This window comes from Chelonoidis abingdonii, chromosome 5, assembly GCF_003597395.2.
Source record: "Chelonoidis abingdonii isolate Lonesome George chromosome 5, CheloAbing_2.0, whole genome shotgun sequence".
In the NCBI taxonomy this organism is placed as follows: Eukaryota; Metazoa; Chordata; order Testudines; family Testudinidae; genus Chelonoidis; species Chelonoidis abingdonii.
In genome coordinates this window covers 40,679,659-40,700,940 of record NC_133773.1, presented here as the reverse complement: position 1 = coordinate 40,700,940, position 21,282 = coordinate 40,679,659, and the positions used below count along the sequence as shown (strand labels likewise).

At 39.4% G+C, this 21,282-nt stretch overlaps 1 protein-coding gene across 1 annotated transcript in view; it reads left to right on the top strand.

The window, feature by feature from the left end:
• The window catches only part of PRSS12 (serine protease 12), a 76,426-nt gene that overhangs the window by 9,518 nt on the left and 45,626 nt on the right, over positions 1 to 21,282 (top strand). The window contains 6 exon segments of the mRNA XM_032762534.2: positions 601 to 739; positions 4,135 to 4,313; positions 7,158 to 7,302; positions 15,935 to 16,113; positions 17,040 to 17,181; positions 19,190 to 19,386. Coding sequence (XP_032618425.1) covers positions 601 to 739; positions 4,135 to 4,313; positions 7,158 to 7,302; positions 15,935 to 16,113; positions 17,040 to 17,181; positions 19,190 to 19,386 — 981 coding nt within the window.

Genomic DNA, 21,282 nt, shown 5'->3' with positions numbered 1-21,282 from the left:
GGAAATTTGATAGAGGCTGATAATGAATTTGTAATAACTACATCAAGCATTTGATGGCAAGTAAGAACAAATGCATTCTTTGGCCTGAAATAAACTTCTGGCATCCATGACATGCATAATGTTATGTGGGTCAGTACAGAAGCTATGCAATCCATGTGATTGTTTTATAATTCCTTTAAATCAGATGGAAGATAAAAATATACCACTTGTGTATAATATTTTGTTTCCTTTTTATTACATTGCTGATTATGTTAACAAAATTCATGTATAGACTATCATATTTATATTAATATGTACATATATATACTCTCTCTCCCCACATCTTTGATATTTTGGCTGCAGTGTTAGAATGAAGATGTTTCCTCATTAAATTATTTTATGAATGAGTTACCTCCTTTTGAGTCAACAGAAAGGAATTATTGGATACCAGAGAGTGCTAATTAGAAGCATTCTCTTTAATGAACTTGAAGCAAATACATGATACATGAAAATATTTATAGCAGAGTGGAGCTGAGACTGCATGTCCTTCAAATGGCACAAGTTAACTCAGTCATGGACAGCAAACATCTTATTTAAATCATTTAAAATTCTATTATCTAGGGTCAGTGCGACTTCGAGGTGGCAAGAATGAGTTTGAAGGCACAGTTGAAGTTTATTTCAATGGAATTTGGGGAACAATCTGCAGCAGTCATTGGGACAATAATGATGCGTCAGTCATATGTCGGCAGCTTGAGCTTGGGTAAGTTTTAGTCCCAGATCAAATTTACCAGCTTATTTCAATGTCATATTTAAGAGCTCTGGGTTTGATAGATATTTTTAAAATACAGTAGGAATGGGATATTATTCTGGGGAAAAAAGTGTTGCTCTTAAGTTATGGCTTCATTCTCAATTGATACAGTCTGTAAATGACAGAGAAAGTGGTACTCCCACTTAGCAAAGGCATTAGTGAGAGAGTTGGAAATGTGTACATAAAACCTTTGTACGACTTCTTCACAGAAAGAAATGGGTATTATGTTACAGACTTTGCAGCTGAATCCATAACTATGTGTCCAATGCTATTAAGATATTTGTGAAGCAATGCCACAATATAACATTAGGCCTGAGTTTTAATATCTTTCCTTCCATGACCCAACATTCAAACACTCACAACTGTTACTCCTCAGATGCACCAAGGATTTGCTGCCTAAGGCAAGGTAAAAGAGTGCCCTCTACCCACCTGTCCACGGTTACACAATAACTAGGTAGTAAGCATGTTGCAACCACTAATATTTGCTTCCTGAGGTGTTTACCTGTTCTGTCTTGTATATTAAAGCTGGTTATACCCAGAATCCTTACCCCCAATTCTTGTAATGCTTCAAAGGAGTTGCTGTGAGAATCAACACATGGTTTTGTAGGCTGCTTCTGGTATCTGAAGAGAATGGGAGGCAAAGATGGTAACCAGGTTTTCACACTGAAAACTGTGAAACTGATTATGAAAGGTTAGGGCATGCAAGGACTGTTTCCATGGGAATTGGGGAGGGGTGCATGGGATAGTGAGTGAAGAGTGTCAAGCAACCCCCTTCTCTTCTTTCCTACCATCCTGTAGATTTGATGTCTCACTTGCAAAGAAGGGATGTCTTGAGGATTTGTCTGAAGGAGAAAACTCATTGGGAAGTCTGAGGGATGTTGTTAAGATGTGGGGCGATCCTTGATGCATACATACTCACAACAACCCTGCGAATTTAACAGGCTCATCTGGTCAGTAGGTCCTTCAGGTCTCTAGACTCATCAGGGGAATAAATAGAAACTGGGGGGGGAGAAATATGAGGCCTGATTCTGACCTCACTGTACATGAGGTAAATCAGGAGAAGTGCCATTGAAGTCAGTAGAGCTATACCAACGTAAGTGAGGCAAGCACTTGACAAAGCAATTTTTTGTAAAACCAGCAAGGTTTCCAAACAGGCCCTAAATCAGGGATATTGCAGGTTTCCAGGGACATGTGGAATGTCACCTTAATAATAATCCCCCATACCCATTCCAACAAAAGCTTTGGAGAGGGAGTCGTAATTAGTTTTTGGTCAAATCTGGTATTATTGCTACGTAGGGCTTCACATGACTAGATGTTCTCTGTGTGTCTGCATCGTAAGGTTAACTTTAAACGTTGACACCTTTGCAAAGCTTTTGAGAGACTTTGTCTGAACTTCAGATCTGTAATGAAACCTGTAAGCAAGCAAGTTTTGTATGGTTTCAGGTTTTCATGGAGAAAGTTTACAGAGAAGTTGCACGGGTTGAGAAGCCCTGAATTAGGCTAACACCTCAGCACTCCTACTGTCCCTGGGACTTTCTGGGCCTAGCAAGCAGCAGTTATTTCTGTATTTGTCTATTCAGAAATTATCTATTCTACTAGATCCCTGCAGAAAATAGAAATAGAAAACAAAATGTTTTGTCAAGACTCCAAATTTATTTGCGGGGGAGGGCATGTGTATATTTAACCTTTCACTACCTGTAAAGTTATCTCTAACAGAGACAGGAGAATGACTGTCTAAATTACGGGCTCTAATAGGCAGGTGTGATTATCATATCATACTCAATAGGTTGTCATGAATATTCCTAGTGGTTTGATTAATTAAATAACAACTTTCAGCATATTTTCTGGGGATAATTACCAGCTAGTAAGAATTGCACTGTGCTCCATTAACTCTAGCCAGTCATTTATCTCTAGGAAGTGCCTATATAGATGGTGTAATTATTATAAGATGAAAATGGGGGGTGAGGTGGCGTGGTGAGAAATGCTCATAAATATATGGATTTTTTTCAAGCATAATGCATTTAGGTTTCTAGAGAATCAATGCCTTGTGCATTAGCCAATCCAATTACGTGAATCATCTCAATATCCCATTCAGTTTACAGTTTCATAGTAACTCACAAAATATGGTGGCTTTATTGCCTTTCTGACATTGTTTCAGCTATACATCAAATGTCATCTTGTTTGCTACAGGCTCTGGGTGATAGTCCGCAATATTTGCACTCTAACATTTCTGGTGATTATTCCACTGTTAAGAGTGCCAGTCAGAACTGAATCTAAGCTGTTTTGGAATGTCTAATGTTAATCTGCATACACCAAGCCAACTTATAAAAATATGCAGATTAGAGGAGATAAAAGTTCTGCCCATCTGGAGGCTGTGATTTTGCTTATGGTTTCAGCTGCCTACATGCAATATTTCTTTATCCTGTTCATTTTAACTTGTTCCTATCTTCAGCACTTCGAGTATTTTGGTTGTATAGGATCCTTATCAGCAAGGAATGTGATGGTGTAAATGACAGAACCATTTAAACAAGAATGACTAAAAATAAGAATACATGCAAATAAGAGTGGAAAACAATGCTGTCATGGCACAAACTTTGGGCCAAATGATGAGGTAAAATTGTGGGTATTCTTCAGGTTCCCAGTGCCTCTACACATTTGGCTTTACACTGTCTGTTTTTTTTCTTGCTTGCAAAGTTCATTTAATGATGGGACAAATCCTGGGCACCTGTGGCAGCACATAAAGGACAAAAGTGGCTTTGGATATGTCTGCACTGCATCTGGGAGCAAGCCTGAGCTCAAGTGGCTACCCCAAGCCTCAATGCCCACCCTGCTAGTTTTAGAATATTAGCTCAAGCCGAGCTAGTGCAAGTCTGTCTACCCAGGCTGGGAGGGTTATTCCCAGCTGCAGTGTAGACATACCCTTAAAAACTGAGTTATCTTTATAGTGGAACAAGAGGACTGAAGGTCTCATGTAGGGAAGCTGCCCTTTTGTGGCCTGTGGAGGAGATCTCTGTGGTTGGTCTCTGCCACTCAGCATACACGAAAGGGGAATGTGATTGGGTCAGGGGTTATGCAGACCCAACTGGTCCATGTGAAGTGTGGCTCCACTATACCAAACCATCTTATACTGGAGTGGGGAAAAACAGGCTACATCTGGTGTTTCTCTTCATATCCTGTGTTAGTGGTGAGGACCCAAATGCATGAACATCCTGACTGACTGCAGACAAGGATTTTGCCCTGCAACTTTTTCTTGCTGAGCACCCCAGGATATGGCCTCCCACACATTTGTGAGTGAACATCTCAAACAAATATTTCCTAATATCCGATGCTGATCTTTCCTTCTACAGCAAAAGAGGTACAGCAATGTATACACCATTTTCTGGACTGGGCCTTATCCCTGTTTATTGGAGTGATGTACGTTGCCATGGTGATGAAGAAAATATACTGCTGTGTGAAAAAGACATCTGGCAGGGCGGAACATGTCCTCAAAAAATGGCAGCTGCTGTCATGTGTAGCTTTTCCCATGGTAAAAGTATATAATTTTTTATTAACTTTTTTGCCTTATTTGAACAGTCATAATGTACACGATTTCATTAAAAACAATCCTAGTTTAATTTCCTCTTCCAAGAAAAGATCTAAAATAAAATGTAGCATAGATCATTCACTTTTTAAGTCTTTCCACATTCTGAGAGCAGCAAATAGCTATTTGTTGCTTTAAAACACAGGCTGTGAGGAAGGGTAGGTTGTGCAGCAGTGAGGATCCCAGAGGGAATTCTGTATGAACTAGGGTGACCAGATGTCCTGATTTTATAGGGACAGTCCCAATTTTTGGGTCTTTTTCTTATATAGGCTCCTATTACCTCCCACCTCATCCCGATTTTTCACATTTGCTGTCTCGTCATCCTAGTATGAACTAGCCAGAATTTCTCCAAAGCAGAGGGGCAGCGGGTCTAGGGCAGCTGCAGATGCGGGAGTGAGTTTTGTCACTCTTGGAAAGGGTGCAGTGTGCTTTCTGCTTCCACATGCAGCAGCTCCCCTGGGCTCTGTGATGGGTGTTGGGGGGCCATGATTCCATCCTCACCTTACCCTCATTGAGGAATTAACACCACTGGCACTAGAGTAGAGCTGTGATTGTAGATGGCCCCTGCACAGGGTTACAAGAAAGTGTAAGGCTTTGTACCCTCTCTTCCCCTTCTCTACCTTATGGCCCATGCAGAGATGGACACATTTTTGCCCAAGTTCCTGTGAAGGATATTTTGATATTTAAAATGTTCAAAGGGTAAGTGATCAAGTTGTTTTGGTCATACTTACCTTCACAGTTGTACAGGAAATGGGGACAGTATTCCGGTTAATTTTGGAAACAAACTGGACCACTGAAGTAAGGGAAACGATGTTCTACTGAAGGTCAAATGGGAATTTTGCCATTGAGTTCAATGAGATCAAGATTTAACTCCTAGTGTATATTCTACACAAACAGAGTTCTTCACTTTTGCTATCAGAGTGAATATATTTGGGATCTGTAGGTAGTATGTGCCTCTTATTTTAAAGAAATTATTTAAAAAATAGATGTATTACTTAAACTATTTAAATCTTTTCCCTTAGCCCTAACTCCACCAAGTTAAGTGAACAGTTATATATTTGAGGATAAATAATTTCCATAAGAGATAGGTTATCTTTGGCATTTAAGCAATTGTGTTCAGCTGCACTTAGGGCCAAGTTTTTAGCTAGGCTTTCTTTTCTTTTTTTTTTTTAACCTGCTTAAGTGTGACCTCAAATAACTGTGGATATAATTTCAGACTCTTGAATATTTAAGTACTTGACTATACCTGCAAATCAGGTACATGAGTGTCCAAATGACAGTGAATGCATTAACAAAGAATTGCTAGCACAAATAGGTCAACCAGAATTCAAATATTTGACCCTTATTATTTGCACAAAACAGAAAGAAAGACTATACAAGTAGCTAGTTTGTTTTGTAGATTCTTCCATCCTCCCCTCCCCATCCGCCCCACACACTGTGGAGGTGCATTAAAATACTGATGTTTTATGTATGCATGAACAGATTTAGAAAAGTCATTAGAGTGTATTTACAATCTCACTGATTTTGGCAAATATTCACACTTTGGCCCTTATTCTGCATTCCTGATGCAGATATAACTCCATTGATGTCAGTACTGGATTGAATCCTTTGTTGTGAAGTTTAAAGCTCATGCAACTGAGAGTGAAGTTTCCTACATATTATTTCCAGAGCAAGTAAGCTTTCAATTTCATGAGGTTGATAATACATGAAGAAATTAGAAATACACATTTTGAAAGTCACACTACCTAGTTCACCAAGTTTTCCCTTCCATTCAAAGAAAGTTGAAATTTCAACAGAAAGCCTCTTTGTTTTGCTTAGAGGGCTCATTTAGACATAGTGGAATAAAATAGCTTTGTCTGTTTTAAGAGTGCTAGAAGAAGATTGATTTATAGTTCATAATCTAGGGTTGAAGTTAATTAGGTAAAGTTATTGAAGTTGCTTGTGTTTTTTGCAGATTCTTGCCACCACTAGCCTTTCTACGTAAGCTTCATCAGAAAAATTATCAGCATTCATGGCTGGTGAAATGTTCAGAGGGTTCTTCAGAAATTCCAAAATGCTCACTTTCAGCAGGCAAATAAATGGAAAGATAACAGGGTAAAGTTAATTTGCTGGAGAGTGTAAACTGAACTGAGTCACACTTTAGTCATCCAGACATTTGATACTGATATAATCTTTTAAAAAGTTACATCAAAATAGTTCAAGTGCATTATATAACTGTGTATCATTTCCATCATTGTAGTTTCATGCTCAGATATGAAGTTGTTGAAAGGAAAACTGTGCAGGAGTCACAGATGGAGGGAACCTTGTGCCCCCAATTTAAGCAACAAGGAAGACTCACTACAGAGAGAGGTTAGGGGGAAAACTCTCCTCAATTTAAATAATCCAGATAGAATGACTTTTCATTGACTGACTATGGTACAGACTGGGATCAGTGCCAGAAGACATTCTGTGTGAAATCCTGGCCCCACTGCAAATCAGTGGGCATTTTGCCATTGACTTCGGGGAGCCAGGATCAAGACTCTGTGGAGTAAATGCTGCCTTCACATACCTTGGTGCCGTTCCCCCTCCCCGCCCTCTTCACTGAGAGCAGCATTTGTCCCTATAGCTCTAAAATTCTGCAAGCACTTAGGCTTCTCTAACCAGTTCACTTTCAAGATTTTCATCTAGTTAAGAAATTGCATAATACTTGACCAAAGCCAAGGAAAGCTGGGTGCTCTCCATTTGTGTATAGCTTTGAGTATCATTTTGGGAAATAAATGACTTTTTCCTCTGTTTTTTGTTTAACTGTAGCCTTTATTCCAATCCGTCTGGCTGGTGGGAGCAATGATCATGAAGGAAGAGTGGAAGTCTACCACACTGGCCAATGGGGGACTGTCTGTGATGACCAGTGGGATGATGCAGATGCTGAAGTTGTCTGTAGGCAGCTTGGCCTTGGGTTAGTTTTTCTAAATACATTTTACTCCTAACAAAGAAGGAAAGCTAAGATACAATACACAGTGCTTTCAAAAGAAGAACATTTAAAAATTGCACTTATACTGTGAAGCCACCAAAATTATAGATGGCACATTTATCCATGCCTATAGTTAAAGAGGCCTGACACTTTCCATCATAATACCCTGTTTTCAGTTGCTTATAACTTAACCAAACTTTAGCAGTTTGAGCTGAAGTTTTCCATGATGGGGGGCTGTTTCAGGGTGAAGATTTTTTTCAGAAAATTTGATCAAAAACTGTTCAGTCATTTCCAGTCATGAGGTTAAGAAAAAAAATGTTTCACTCATGTTAAAAAAAATTGTACAACTATTTAATTAAAGGCCTAGCACCTCTTTACTTTGGAGCAGGAACTTTAATTTTGGCATGGGTGTTGCCCTGCCTTTTGCTATCCCTGTGAAAACCTGCCCAAATTTGGCCTAGTTATGAGCCTCTGGAATGTGTCAGTTGGCACATGTTCGCTAGAGACTTGTTAACATTTGGCAGCTAAAATCTCTGAAGATGCTGTCTGCATTGAAGATGATCCATCCCATGGATGTAGAGGGTGAGGAGTACTTTTTCTGCAGTTGTTCTTTCTGGCAGTCAGGGATGACTGTGGCACCGGGCACATGAACTGAGAGCAGTGAGACTATCTTCTCCCTGCTGATCCCCAACCAGTGAGGGAGAGAGTGAGAAAGCTACCTGATTAGAATTCAAAGGGAGCTCAACCTGGGGGAAAACAGGGTGGAGGGATTGAGATAAGCTGGAGGGATGGTAGTGGAGGACTGGGACAAAACAGAAGGGTGGGGAAAGACTGGGATGTGGAACTATGAGGGAATGGTGATGAGGCAGGCTAGAATGAGGAGCTGAGGAGAACTGTGCTGGAGGGACAGTAGGACTGGAACACAGACTTCAGGGGTCAGAGGCATAGGTCAATGGTCACTAGAATACAGTGGCTTCAGAAACCTGGAATAGAACCAAGGATTTCTAAGTCTCTTGTCAGCAAATAACTGTGAAACCTGTAAGTAAAATATGTGTCTCATCTCCCTCTAGTGGCTGGCCCACATAGAGAATGACAACCTACTAATGCTATCAGGTGGGTGGGTGGTGGTTCTAAGAGGTCTAATCCTGCTAATCACTCCTATGAGAATCAATAAGTTCTACATTTTAAAAAAGCCTGAATTTTTTTTTAAACCTAGGAAATTACATACTAAAGCCACATTAAAGAACATTAAGGTGGCAAAGTGAAGCACTCAAAAGTTAGAAAATATCAGAATTGAGGTTGCTTGTGTAACCTTGATTTAACCGAATTGTGCATCTGGATTAGGATACAGACTTTAATTACTCCATCACACTATTTTTTCCCACAGGACCCCTATCTGATTCAGTGGACAGAATGGATGTTGCTCACTGAATGGGTAGCTATTCAACATTGCTTTGTATCCTGCTCATTCAGTTTGTGGCCCCAGGCCTTACTTAGAGCATTCCATTCAAATTGTGCTCTGAATACAAAATTATTCATTTCCTCATGAGCTTTTCTATTGTTGCTCAAATGTTACTGGGCTATTATCAAAAGCTAGTGAATTGCATTTAATATAGTGTCATTGGGAAGGGCTACTTGCAGTATCACTATTGTGCCTGGCAGGATTACATTAGAACATGTGTTTACTTTTGGTTAATTTCTGTAGATTTTATTTCTGAGATGAACCTGATTTCCTTTTTTCTGAGTAAAAGTGGATTAATAGGAGCATTTGTGTTTGGATGGTGCTTAAGACTTTTTGAAAAAAAGAAGAAGTCTACAGGTTTACATGAGCTCAAAGGCTACATCTAGGGGAGTGTTCCACCAGCTTGAGGAGACAGACTCATGCTAGCTCTGCTCAAACTAGTGCACTAAAAATAGCAGGGTAAGCCAAGGAGAGCATGGGCAGCGGCTCGGACTAGCTGCCTGAGACCAAACCTGCCTGGATCCCTGAGTATCTATTCAGGCAACTAGCCTGAGCTGCATTGCTATTTTGAGAAGAGCTAGCATGTGGACTGTTTACCCAAGCTGGGAAGCATGCTCCCAGATATAGCGTAGATGTACCCAAAGAAGCAAGATGTCTTGACAGGTGTGCTCTTTATCCCTGGACTGAAATTTTACCAACAGAGGCAGGCACAGCAGTTACAAAACAGGGCAAACATCCACATTTGCCTACAGGTAATCCAAATGGAAATGTGCTACAAAGTGTAAAATAAACCCTCTCGGCAATAGTGTCCCATGCTCTTTTAGCTTTGCTTTAGCATTACTAGAATATAAAACCTCAGAGAATTAATCTTCTGGTGATAAGCAGAAACTACTGCTCATTTATTTCATTATTTGGTTTCCCCATATACTTTTTGATAAACACCAATTTGTTATTTCAGTGGGATTTGAGGTCTCTGATGCATTGGAAATCTAGAGTCTCAATAGAGTATAATATAATTTGTTTTCACAGTCAGGAGTTGAAACATTATCTCCCTGATTTCTGCAGGCCTCTTAGCAGATGGTAAATTTCTCTCTTTTGCATACCATAGTCTCTGTCTGCTGTGTAATGAGACCTACAAGAAGCAGGAGATACTGAAAGAGGCTTTTTTATTACGTGTGGTTAGCATGGTATGCAAATGTTACTCCATAAACTGAAGTCAGATAATTTATCACAGTTATCCCAGCCCAGCAGTTAGGACCTGTGAGAGTCTGGGGCCGCTCTCCTTCTGGCCTCTGTAACTTGCCTTCCTTCTATAATTGCAAAGCAAGGACAGTTCATTAAAACTGAAATATCATCTACAATTTAACTCTTAATTTAATTTTTTAGAAGAAAGGTTGAAGACCTTTTAATATTGGTGAAGTTGCCTGGGAGATGAAAGCAAGATGTTAACAAGGCTTCTGGGAAAGGCAAGAGATGAGATTTTATATCATGTTAAAATTGCAAAGGTGGCAGGAGGGGAATTAAGCACAAATCTAATTTTCTTACCCTGTCATTTTGTGAAGTCTTCTGGATGAATGTATTTCCAAAGCAAGGAAACTATTTTTTTGATTCTTGCTAATGGAATTGCAGAGTTTCTTACCTTATTAAATATATGTAATTTTCTATACTGACTGGTTCCCATGCATACAATCTTAATACATGATTCTGTAATGTATCACACCACTGTCCCCACCCTGCCATGCTACCATTATTCTTGGAAGTACTGTCTCTGGAAGATGCTCTCTAATACTAATAAGAGTCGTACCAAAGATTCACATCTTACTGGATATACACTAAGTAGTGGCATAGGGGTTATAGTTAGCTCAGAGATTGATGTTTACAAATATCTGAGTTTCCAAGGAGAACCCATGACAGCTTTACTATTAGTAAAGCATTGTATTTGGACTCTGGAAGAAGATGTGCTTATGCGGTAGTGAGCTTTTGGTTGTGTTAAAATAATGCCCTCTAAAAGTCTACCAGTAAGCCAGTCTTACTGTTGTACAAAATAGTGCTTTCACACCAGCAGTAAGGAATGTCTGCCAATATGCAGGGAGCACAAGTAATATATTTCTTGAAAAAGTAATATATAGAGGGCAAGATTTTCAAAAACGAATGCCCAAAAAGTGGGTTCCTAAGTACATATTTAGCCATGTATATAAATGTAGCCTGATATCAAGAAGTGCTGAGCACCCACAAAGCCCCTCAAAATCAATGGGAAGTAAAGGCACTCAGCATCTTTGAAGATTGGGCAACTGTTATTTAATGGTTTAAATATGGATTAGCCACCTCGTCTTGAAAAATTGCTCTTAGTGTATTTTTGCACTTCACAGCACACAATATAACAGGGGTTGGCAACCTCTGGTGGGCCGGGCCAGTTTGTTTACCTGCTGTGTCTGCAGGTTTGGCTGATCACGGCTCCCACTGGCTGCAGTTCGCTGCTCCAGGCTAATGGGGGTGGCGGGAAGTGGTGGCCAGCACATCCCTCAGCCTGTGCTGCTTCCCGCCACCCTTGTTGGCCTGGGTCGGCGAACCGTGGCCAGTGGGAGCCGCGATCAGCCGAACCTGCGGACACGGCAGGTAAACAAACTGGCCCGACCCACCAGGGTGCTTACCCTGGCTTGCCATGTGCCAAAGGTTGCTGATCCCTGCAATATAACATACTACTGATTCATAATATATAGTACCTAACCCAAATTTGTATCACTTAATAAAACAGCACTTTATGAAGTATAACAAACAGAACAGGTCTGGTTGAACTGGCTACTTCTCTACCTAATACAAGCATTGAAAAGTCATGAGTCACGTCCTACAATCATGAGATTTTTAAGAATAATAGATGTGATTGTCTTTATTTGCCTTCCTATTTTGAAGCCTAAAGGCTTAATGTTTTCAAGTTTTCCCACAGCCTAGAGGGCTAAAGAATTCCTTCAAAAAGAAAAAAGCAGAGATTCTCATTATTTACATGATTCCGTGAGCTGGAGCTTTAAGAAAAAATACAAGATACCATGAGATTTGCAGTAAAGTCATGAGAGATGGCAATTGTGCTACATAACAGTGGCATCTTCTGTGATAACACACAGCACAGGTTCAAATGAGTGCATTTCCCAAGAGAGGCATAAAAGAGAGAAGTACTAGCTTAGGGAAGTGTGGTCAAGAGCTCTGAGTTGTTGCTTAGGAGCCAGAAATTCCTGAGTTCTTTAACCTGGACTTTGACACTGACTCTTTCTGTGACTTTGGGTAGGCCATTGAGCTCTCTGCCCCTTCTGTGACAAGGGGACATTACTTTAATCCTCACCTCACCCCTCTGAGATAGGTTATTACTATTTGCAAAGGTCTGGGAAAATGAAACCTGTTAGGTACATGTTAAATTAGTATTTTCCAAACTTGGTTTGAGTACCACTTCCCACGGCAAGATATTAGAGCAAGATATCTGTTGTTAGAGATCAAAGGTCCTAATGCATGTGCTGAAGTGTGCAAGGTTAGAGTAGAAGGACAATAATGTCTAAGTAAAGCATCTCTCACAAAATGAGACACACACTTTTGTGGGTTATAGTTGCTATGCAGGCTGTCAGCCTCAGCAGATCTTCTGTAGCTGAGCCCTCTAGCTGGGTCACACTATCCAAACCCCAACAAGGGTACAACAACTCAATTGGAAGAAGTTCCTTGCCCTTCTAAGCCAATTATAAATGAAATAGTTTCTTACCCTTCTGGGGCTTAATCCCTTCTCTAGAATTGAATCAGCATTGTTGCTACTGAATTCCTGCCACCAGTTGTGGCAGCAAAGGGCCTTAGCCCAGCCTGGTTTCTTTGGCTATAGACTAAAGAACACTCACTCCACCAATTGCAGCAAATAGCTCCTTTTATTATGGCCTGTTGGGCCTTGATTGGCTGTTGCTCATCCCTAGCCCTTCTAGTTGCTGGAGGACCAGATCTCAATGGTTCCTAAAGTGGCTGCCCTATGATGTTTTTATAGGGAGGCCCAATACTCACTTCTCCATTCAAATTAACAGCAGTAGTATTTAGAAGGAATTCCATCCAGCTTTCAGTCAGAGGGAGGATCATTATGATGCATGGGCTTTAGGATGGGATATTAAAAGGTTATCAACAGAATGGGGAAAGATAAGGGAGATCCCTCAACACCGAGAGAGGGGGAAAAGAAATGAAGATGGAAAAATGTTGAAACAAGGGATGCTGAAAAAAAAGCACAAATCCAAGCTGTCTCAGCACTTGCAAGAAACTAGTTGGAAAAGGCCTAGATTTTAAAGAGTGGGCACCTAAATAAGTATCCCAATTTTCAAAAGTTCTGAGCACACCTCAGAGGATATGGTTGGAAAGAAGAGGCATAAAGCTGTATAATAATTTAGTATGGATAGAAGTTTTGCTGTAGTATGGATTGCAAGATTGGGATACAAATAAATGTAGTTTTTATTTTTACTTTTTTTTTTTACAAATTATATGCTGTGTCATGTAATACTTGGATACAAGAACATATTTAGCAAAGTATTTAGTATCAGATTATTAAAATAAAGTGGATTTGTTAGATCCCCCCCATCCATTCTTCCTCTAAGACATCCTTATGCATGCAGGTGAATGGGATTAATTATCCTTACTCTATATAGAGATCAGGCTATCTGAGTTCTGGGTACTGAAGGCCTGGCCCACACACTGTTTTTGTATCAGCATAACTACTGTATTTCAGTGTGTGATTTTTTTTTATCAGAATAGTTATATCCGCACAACCCCAGATGTGAATACAGTGATAATTGCATAAGGATGCCTTATCCAGTTTAGTTTATTTCCCTTCCCATATGGGAATAACTATAATGATATAAACACTTTTATAACAGTATACATACTGCTGGGTTGTGTCACTTTAACTCTACCAGTATAGTTCAAGTAGTACAACTCTTGCACATAGACAAGTTCTTAGGCTTGTAAGATGCCAAAAATGATGTGATTACAATGTTAAAATAAAACAAACTATAACAATAGCTGTGGAGACTTAGAATGATGCCAAAGTGATCACAACATGCAATTTTTGTTTTTTTTTTTAAACCCTACTCCTTATGTATATACTCTTGGAAGTACATAAAGTATCATGTAATATTTTGTTGCAGACGTTTTATTTCTTTCTACTGTAGCTCTGGTACTAAAAAGCTACATTTTAAACACTAGATAACATTAGAGTGCAATAAAATTTTCATTTAAAGCTACTGTGATGGATGTGGGTAATATATGCCAAAGTGTCTAAGGGCCGGATTTTTAAAAGTATGTTGGTATTGCTGTGGTCAGTGTTGAAATACCTAACTGATTTAGATTAATTCTCATTTTGAAAGAGACGTAGGCACTTAGGAGCCAAAATCCCATTGACAGTCAATGGAATTTAGGCTTATAAGTGCCTAAATATTTTTGAAAATGAAATGTAAACTCCTAAATCAGTTAGGACCACATACCTTTAAAAATCTGGGTCTAAGTGACCTAGAAATTTAAGTCCCAGTTTTAAAAGTTACTTAGGAGCCTAAATTCCAATGACTTTCACTTTTGAAAATGCCACTTTAAGATCTTAAGTCACCTAGGCACTTGTGAAGCTGTTACCCCCTACCTTATCCTAGTCAGTCAAATTATTCCCTGGTGCAACTCCATTGAATGTTAAGACCCTGACCCCCCCACACCCTGCTGCCCTCTGTGCCCACAGGGGAAGCTGGAGGTATTCACCCAGGGGAAGGACAAGAAGAGCAGCTCCCAGAAGCCTTGGCCCCTCAGCTAAGAAGCTGACCATAAACAAGTGTTTTCATGTTTTGAAACATTATCTGCTCTCTCTAGATAAGGTGCAAATTATGTTTAAAATGGTGGCAATTAGTTACCAACACATTTTAAAGCATGACCATTTTTCCTAGTCTAGATATGCCCATTGTCTTTGCTTGCAGTGCAGTGATACATATGACAGGGTGGATGAACAAAGCATTAAATGGATTTGAACGCATGCGCATGCATACAAACACCCACCCACACCCCTGTCTCCCTTACCCCAATGTCACAGTAAAGCACCTGAATATTTGTTTTAAAGATATTTAGGGGTTGTAATAATTAAATCTAAGATCAAAATCTTCAAGTAATGCCCAAGTTAAGAACACACACAACCTTCCCTGCTTCCAAAAAGATGGTTGTTGTTAGTTAAGAATATATGACAGACAATGGCTTACTCCCTCAAAGCAAATTACTTAAGTAGCACACTTCCCACATACAAATAAATAAATAATAAAAAATGTTATGCAACTATTTATTTTAATTAAAAGTAATCCTTTAGGTACATAAACCCCAAAGCCAGCAGTTTCTCCGAACTGTCCACAGATCCACCCACTCCCCTAATAATAGAATATCAGAAAATCACTGCCCATTAAAATTAGAAAGGAAGTGTAGACAGTGGTACCACTGTATAGAGAGAAACCAAACTATTAAGATAATTAATATTCATATATTAGGATAGTGGCAAGTAGAGATGGAAAAGTCCTGAGATCACCGAGTGTTAAAATACAGAATGTCTTTTATGATGCTTAATATAAGAGCACATTTTGAATTCCTGTAGGTTTTTTGTATTGAAGAAGCTTTATGTAGAAAAAGGAGATAAATTCTCGTAGTGAAAGTAGTACAGGACTAGAGGTAGGAAAACTGCATTCTCAGTTCTGTCACTGATTTGCTGTATAAACGTGTCAAGACCTTCTGTGCCGCAGTTTCCCCATCTGTAATATGTGGATAATTAAGCTTACCTACTTCATGTCAGGTTTGTTTTTATGGAGGGTGAGGAGTTAAGTTTAATTAATGTGCTTTGAGATAAAGTGAAAGTCACTATAGAAGTATGTAGCATTATTGTTATTATTATATGTGTGTAATAGGGCTGTCAAGCGATTACAAAATTAATTGTGATTGTGACATTAAAAAAAGTAATGCCAGGGACTAGTCAGATAACTATTTTTGTGAATCCTAACTTGCAACTCAAAAATTTGCTGCTGTTAATTACGCTGATCAGAGGGTATCCAACATTTCAGCCACTACCACCAAGTTAAAGACTCTTTCTGATGGCTTGTGATTCTTGAGTCTTTCCTTATGTTTGGACAGGGGAGTAGCCAAGGCATGGAGCCACGCTTACTTTGGAGAAGGCTCAGGCCCAGTGCTGCTGGACGAAGTACGTTGTACAGGGAACGAGCTGTCCATAGAACAGTGTCCAAAGAGCTCCTGGCGAGAACACAACTGTGGCCACAAAGAAGATGCAGGAGTTTCCTGCACACGTCTTACAGGTAGTCTACTAAGCAATTAGCATATTGATGATTAATTACAGACTCAGGATTGAGAGATTTGGAAAAGTGATATGTTTTAGAATTGTTGATTGCACTGAAGCCAAGCAACAGGCAGTAGTAAAATCTGCCAGCTCTGTCCTGCAGGACCAGCTGTAAGCATGTGTGAAACTTGCAACTACAGAAGGTCTTGCTATTCAGCAAGATGCCTTTACATCTCAGTAACCAGTTGAATAACCAATCTCCCTTCTATGCAGAAGGGGCAAGATCCATGTACTGTGGGTCATCCATACATGCAAATCGAGAGCATAATTTGGATCATATAAATTTACAGCCATATGCTACTCTCATTTTGTAACACTTCTCTCACCAACAACAATAGATATTTCAGTATGGAGTGAGGGCTGTCATTTGGTCACCACCAAAAGGTCAGCATTTATCAACAGTCATTCTTCCATGGTATATGAAATACTATAGTATTTTTCTGTAAGTGGTATCTCAGCTCCCACTGTGTAGTGGAAGTAAGTGAATGTTGACTTTTTAATGGCAGCCATGGTATATGGCTCTTAATTTGGAAATAAAGAGAATATACAAAGGAGTGTGGAAAGCCACAGATAAACTGTATATATTGACATTGCACAGTTAAAGCCCAATCCTGCAAACTAATCATATGAGTACAATTTGGGAGGATCAATGATTTAACATTTTTTCCATTGCACTTGAACAATTGCTACATATAAAGCACTGCACAGCTGACAGGTACATGATTTTTTTTTTTCACCTCTGTTCAAACATTATTGCCAGACATGGTACCCCCTTGGTCTGACCCAATACCGTAAATTTTGTTTTTATTTTTCCTGGGGAATGACAAGATAATTGCATCTTAAGCAGAACTGATTCTTGCTTTTTCTTACTTGCTAATGCCACAGATGGTGCAATAAGACTAGCAGGTGGGAAAGGCAGTCATGAAGGACGTCTGGAGGTACATTACAGCAGGCAGTGGGGCACAGTCTGTGATGACGGGTGGACTGAGCTGAATACACAGGTGGTCTGTCGGCAGCTGGGATTTAAGTAAGATCCTTTTATATGAGTCAACTAAACTCTTGGTTTAGCAGTGGTGATAAAACTTTGCAAAATATCGTCTCTGTACTCTGCAAACTATGAAATGTGCTGTGTTGCCTTTTTTACCTAATATTTGCACAAGCATCACTTTTGTATTGTGAAAAACTTTGTATGCCGCACTGCAATAAGAAACAGAGCACTGAACAAAAACCAGAAAGTAATTTCCTAAATGATTTATGAAGCTGGTTGTTCTCAGATTTGGAAGAACATTACACAGTGCTGCTCTGAGCCAGTTTGATCTGTTTATGCCAGGGGTCGGCAACCTTTCAGAAGTGGTGTGCCGAGTCTTCATTTATTCACTCTGATTTAAGATTTTGTGTGCCAGTAATACATTTTAACAATTTTGAAGGTCTCTTTCTATAAGTCTATAATATATAACTAAGCTATTGTTATATGTAAAGTAAACAAGGTTTTTAAACTGTTTAAGAAGCTTCATTTAAATTAAATTAAAATGCAGAGCCCCCCGGACTGGTGGCCAGGACCCAGGCAGTGTGAGTACCATTGAAAATCAGCTCACGTGCCACCTTTGACATGCGTGCCATAGGTTGCCTACCCCTGGTTTATGCTATCAAATGAGTAGAGGAAGAAATCAAGGGAAAGACTCTTCTTGCCTTCACTGGGCTTTGGTCAGGCCTTTTGGGAGAATTCTTAATATTTATTTTCAGGATGGGCTATGAGGAAAATTCCTCCTTGAGATTAAAAGAATTTCATAGCTCAGCCATAACTTCATGCTACTGAAGTTATAAACAGTGACCTACAGCAGATGTGTTTCATGGAGACACATTGCACTCATGGACCCTGATTCTTCTCTGCAGGATACCAAAAACTCCCATTCTCAATCTCAGTGAGAATCACTTTTACCTTGGAAGAGGAGAATTGGGCCTCTGAATTTTTGAAATAATATGTGCTATGTGCAAAGAGCTGAGCTGAAATCCATCAAACTCCATCCCCACTTCCTCCAGTCTCTTTTAGACATCTGTGACTTCTTAACAAAAAGATCAGAAACTTTTGTCTCACTTCAGTCTGAGATGGAGAAGTCCCTAGATATGCACAGAGTTCCTTTCTATCATCCTACTTGCTGGCTGAGGCCAAATACACACATTTTGGAAAGAGAAGCTGCTTTACCATGCTAAACCAAAAGTCTGATTCTGCCAATCTTTTGTCCATGGAATTCCCATTAAAGTCACTGAGGCTTACCCATGGTATAGGTATTTCTGTATCTAGCTCAAAAAAATTAACAGTCATGCTCTGGAAAATTATTTTTTAAAATGCATCTTTTACAAAACTCCCATTCTGATGTCATGTATTTACTCTGCATCACCTTTCCTATTGTGTCTGGTTACAGAGATAACTATGAGCAAATGGAATTTCTTTTACTATGTACATTGCCTTTCTCTTGCTTCATTTATTCACTCTCTGAAGTCAGAATCCATTATTCATGATACAATAGAAAGTAATTCTGCTATAGTACTTCCAGGATTGTGGCATCTCCAAATAAATCAGTCAGGAGGTAAAGGGAATTAGAACAGAGAGAGCTTGATAATAAACAATGGCAGAAAAGGGAACACAGAATATAATGTCAGTGAGGCCTCAATTCAGCAAGGCACTTGAGCACATGCTTAACTTTAAGAACATGCTTAAGTCCCAAAATCAATGCTTAAGTGCTTTAATGAATGAGGGCCATACAGGTAATGTTTTTCAAGTTTGTTTGAATGTGACAGTCATTCTTTAAGAAGACATTGAGCTCTGATTTACCCTGGAAAAGGCATACATAACTCCCATTGACTTTAATGGAAGCTGAACTTTCTTTTGCCAGAGCTAAATTTGCCTATTCTCTTTGTGCTTGAGAGCAGTTGGTTTTAACCAATCACAAAGAATTATTTCCTCTTTGGTGCTGAAGTATCATATACCCAGTGCAGTGGTGCTCATAAATTATGCATACATATTTGTTACACAGGTATGGAAAAAGTGCAGCAGAAAGCTACTCAGAAGAGAGTACTAGGCCTATCTGGTTGGATGATGTCAGCTGCTCAGGAAAAGAATCAACTATCCTTCAGTGCTCAAAGAGAGAGTGGGGAAAGCATGACTGCAGCCATCAGGAGGATGTCAGAATAACCTGTCACCCAGATAATGACAGCCATAGATTCTCACTGGGTAAGGCATTCTTTGTAACTAATGAATGTCAGCATTGCTCTGTGTACAGATTCAAGCAGAATGTAGCCTCTTTAAAGATGCTACAAATTTGATCCCCACTTACTCTGCTGCCTGTACATAGTTAGGCTGTCAATCAGTCAGAGATAGGCCTATGTGAAGGGAGAGAGAAAGCTCTCCCCTTGAAGAGCACATGGAGCTGTTAAGGTTGCATATTGGAACATCAGTGTACAGGGCATAAGGAAACAATGTTAATCTGTAATGCAGTGAATCCAGAGCCAATGAAACCTAAATCTGTGCCTGGATGGGGTTTTAGTCCCAGTGAGCCCTCCCGATGGTATATTGAGTTTCACTTAGTACTCTGCAAGTTGTAATGAACTGAAAAAATGATAAATCAGTAGTACACCTCCATATGGACTTAGGTTCTTTCACCCCCTCTGAAAAAGAGAGACTGGAGAAATAGAGGGCATTCAGAGATGGACGGGGAAAATGATTAGAAACGTGGAATTACTTCTGTATTATTAATTATCATTATTAGTCACTTGTATTACAGTAGAGCCCAGGAGCCACAGTCATGGACCAAGACCCCATTGAGGAAGGCACTGTATAAACACAGAAGTCGTTTTCTGATGTGAAATATAGTTAGGTTGCATTAAAGAGAAGAAACAAACTATTATGGCCAAGATTTTTAAAAATGTGTGTCTAAAGATAAGTGCCGAAATCCGTAAGTAGCCTGGCTATCAAAAATGTCACACACTGACTATCAGGGAGCTACAGGTTGCTCAGTACTTTTGAAATTGAGGTTATTTATTTAGTTGGCTACATTTGGACATAGGAGCTTATCTTTAGAGACATATATTGTAAAAATCGTTGCCCATATTTTTAAAAGTTTACCCAAGTATAGTGTAGTAGTTGTTGAGTCTTGGATTTCCAAAGGAACCTAAGGAAGTAAGGTCTCCAGCTCCCAGTGAATTTTAAAGGGATTTGGGTGCCTAACTCCCTGAGGTTCCTTTGCAAATTGCAGCCTGAAAGTTTGCCTTATGGAACTAAAACATGGATTTACTGCTTTAAAGTGCTATTGCAGCTTGCAATAATACAGTATTTTACTACATTTTTTCACATCTTCAGTCTTTTTCTTCTCTTCCTTCTTCTCTTCCCTTCAAAACTTCCTGCTCCCCAAACTCCACAAATTATTTTTATTATTATTATTATTATTGTGATCATACAACCAATGATTATGTATGGGTGAGATCGCTACAGTATGTTTGCTAGAAATAAACCCTCTCATAAACCCCCCAAATAACAGCCATTCAAATCATGGCAGCTGTCTGCATAGATGCAAACTATTTATGCTGCTGCATTTGAGAGATTATGCATCATAATTCTAGCTGAACAAGATTCAGTTCAGTTAAATAAATCCATAGGGTAACATTCTCTTATCCCCCTCAGTTCACTTGAAAGTCATATTAATTCCACACATCTAGACTTATTTGCTAAAATATAACAAGATGAGGTAACAGTTAAATAAATATATATTATTGCTAAAATCTTCTGTCCCTATCTGGGTAATATGAGTATAATTTACCCTAGAATCATGTTCTTCCAGAATAGCACTTCATTAGAACAAAAGAATAAAGATGAGACTGAGATTTGCTGTAATGTTTATGGTTGGACAGAAGACAAAGGCTATATTGTTACTATTTGTTTCCTAACACTGGAGAAAGTATAAGACGGTTTGTAACTGTTGTTCTTCTAGATGTGTGGCTCATATCCATTCCAGTTAGGTGTGCGTGCGCCGCATGCACGTTCGTCAGAGAAACTTTTACCCTAGCAACACTCGGTGGGCCGGCAGGTCGCCCCCTGGAGTGGCGCCGCTATGGCGCCTGATATATACCCCTG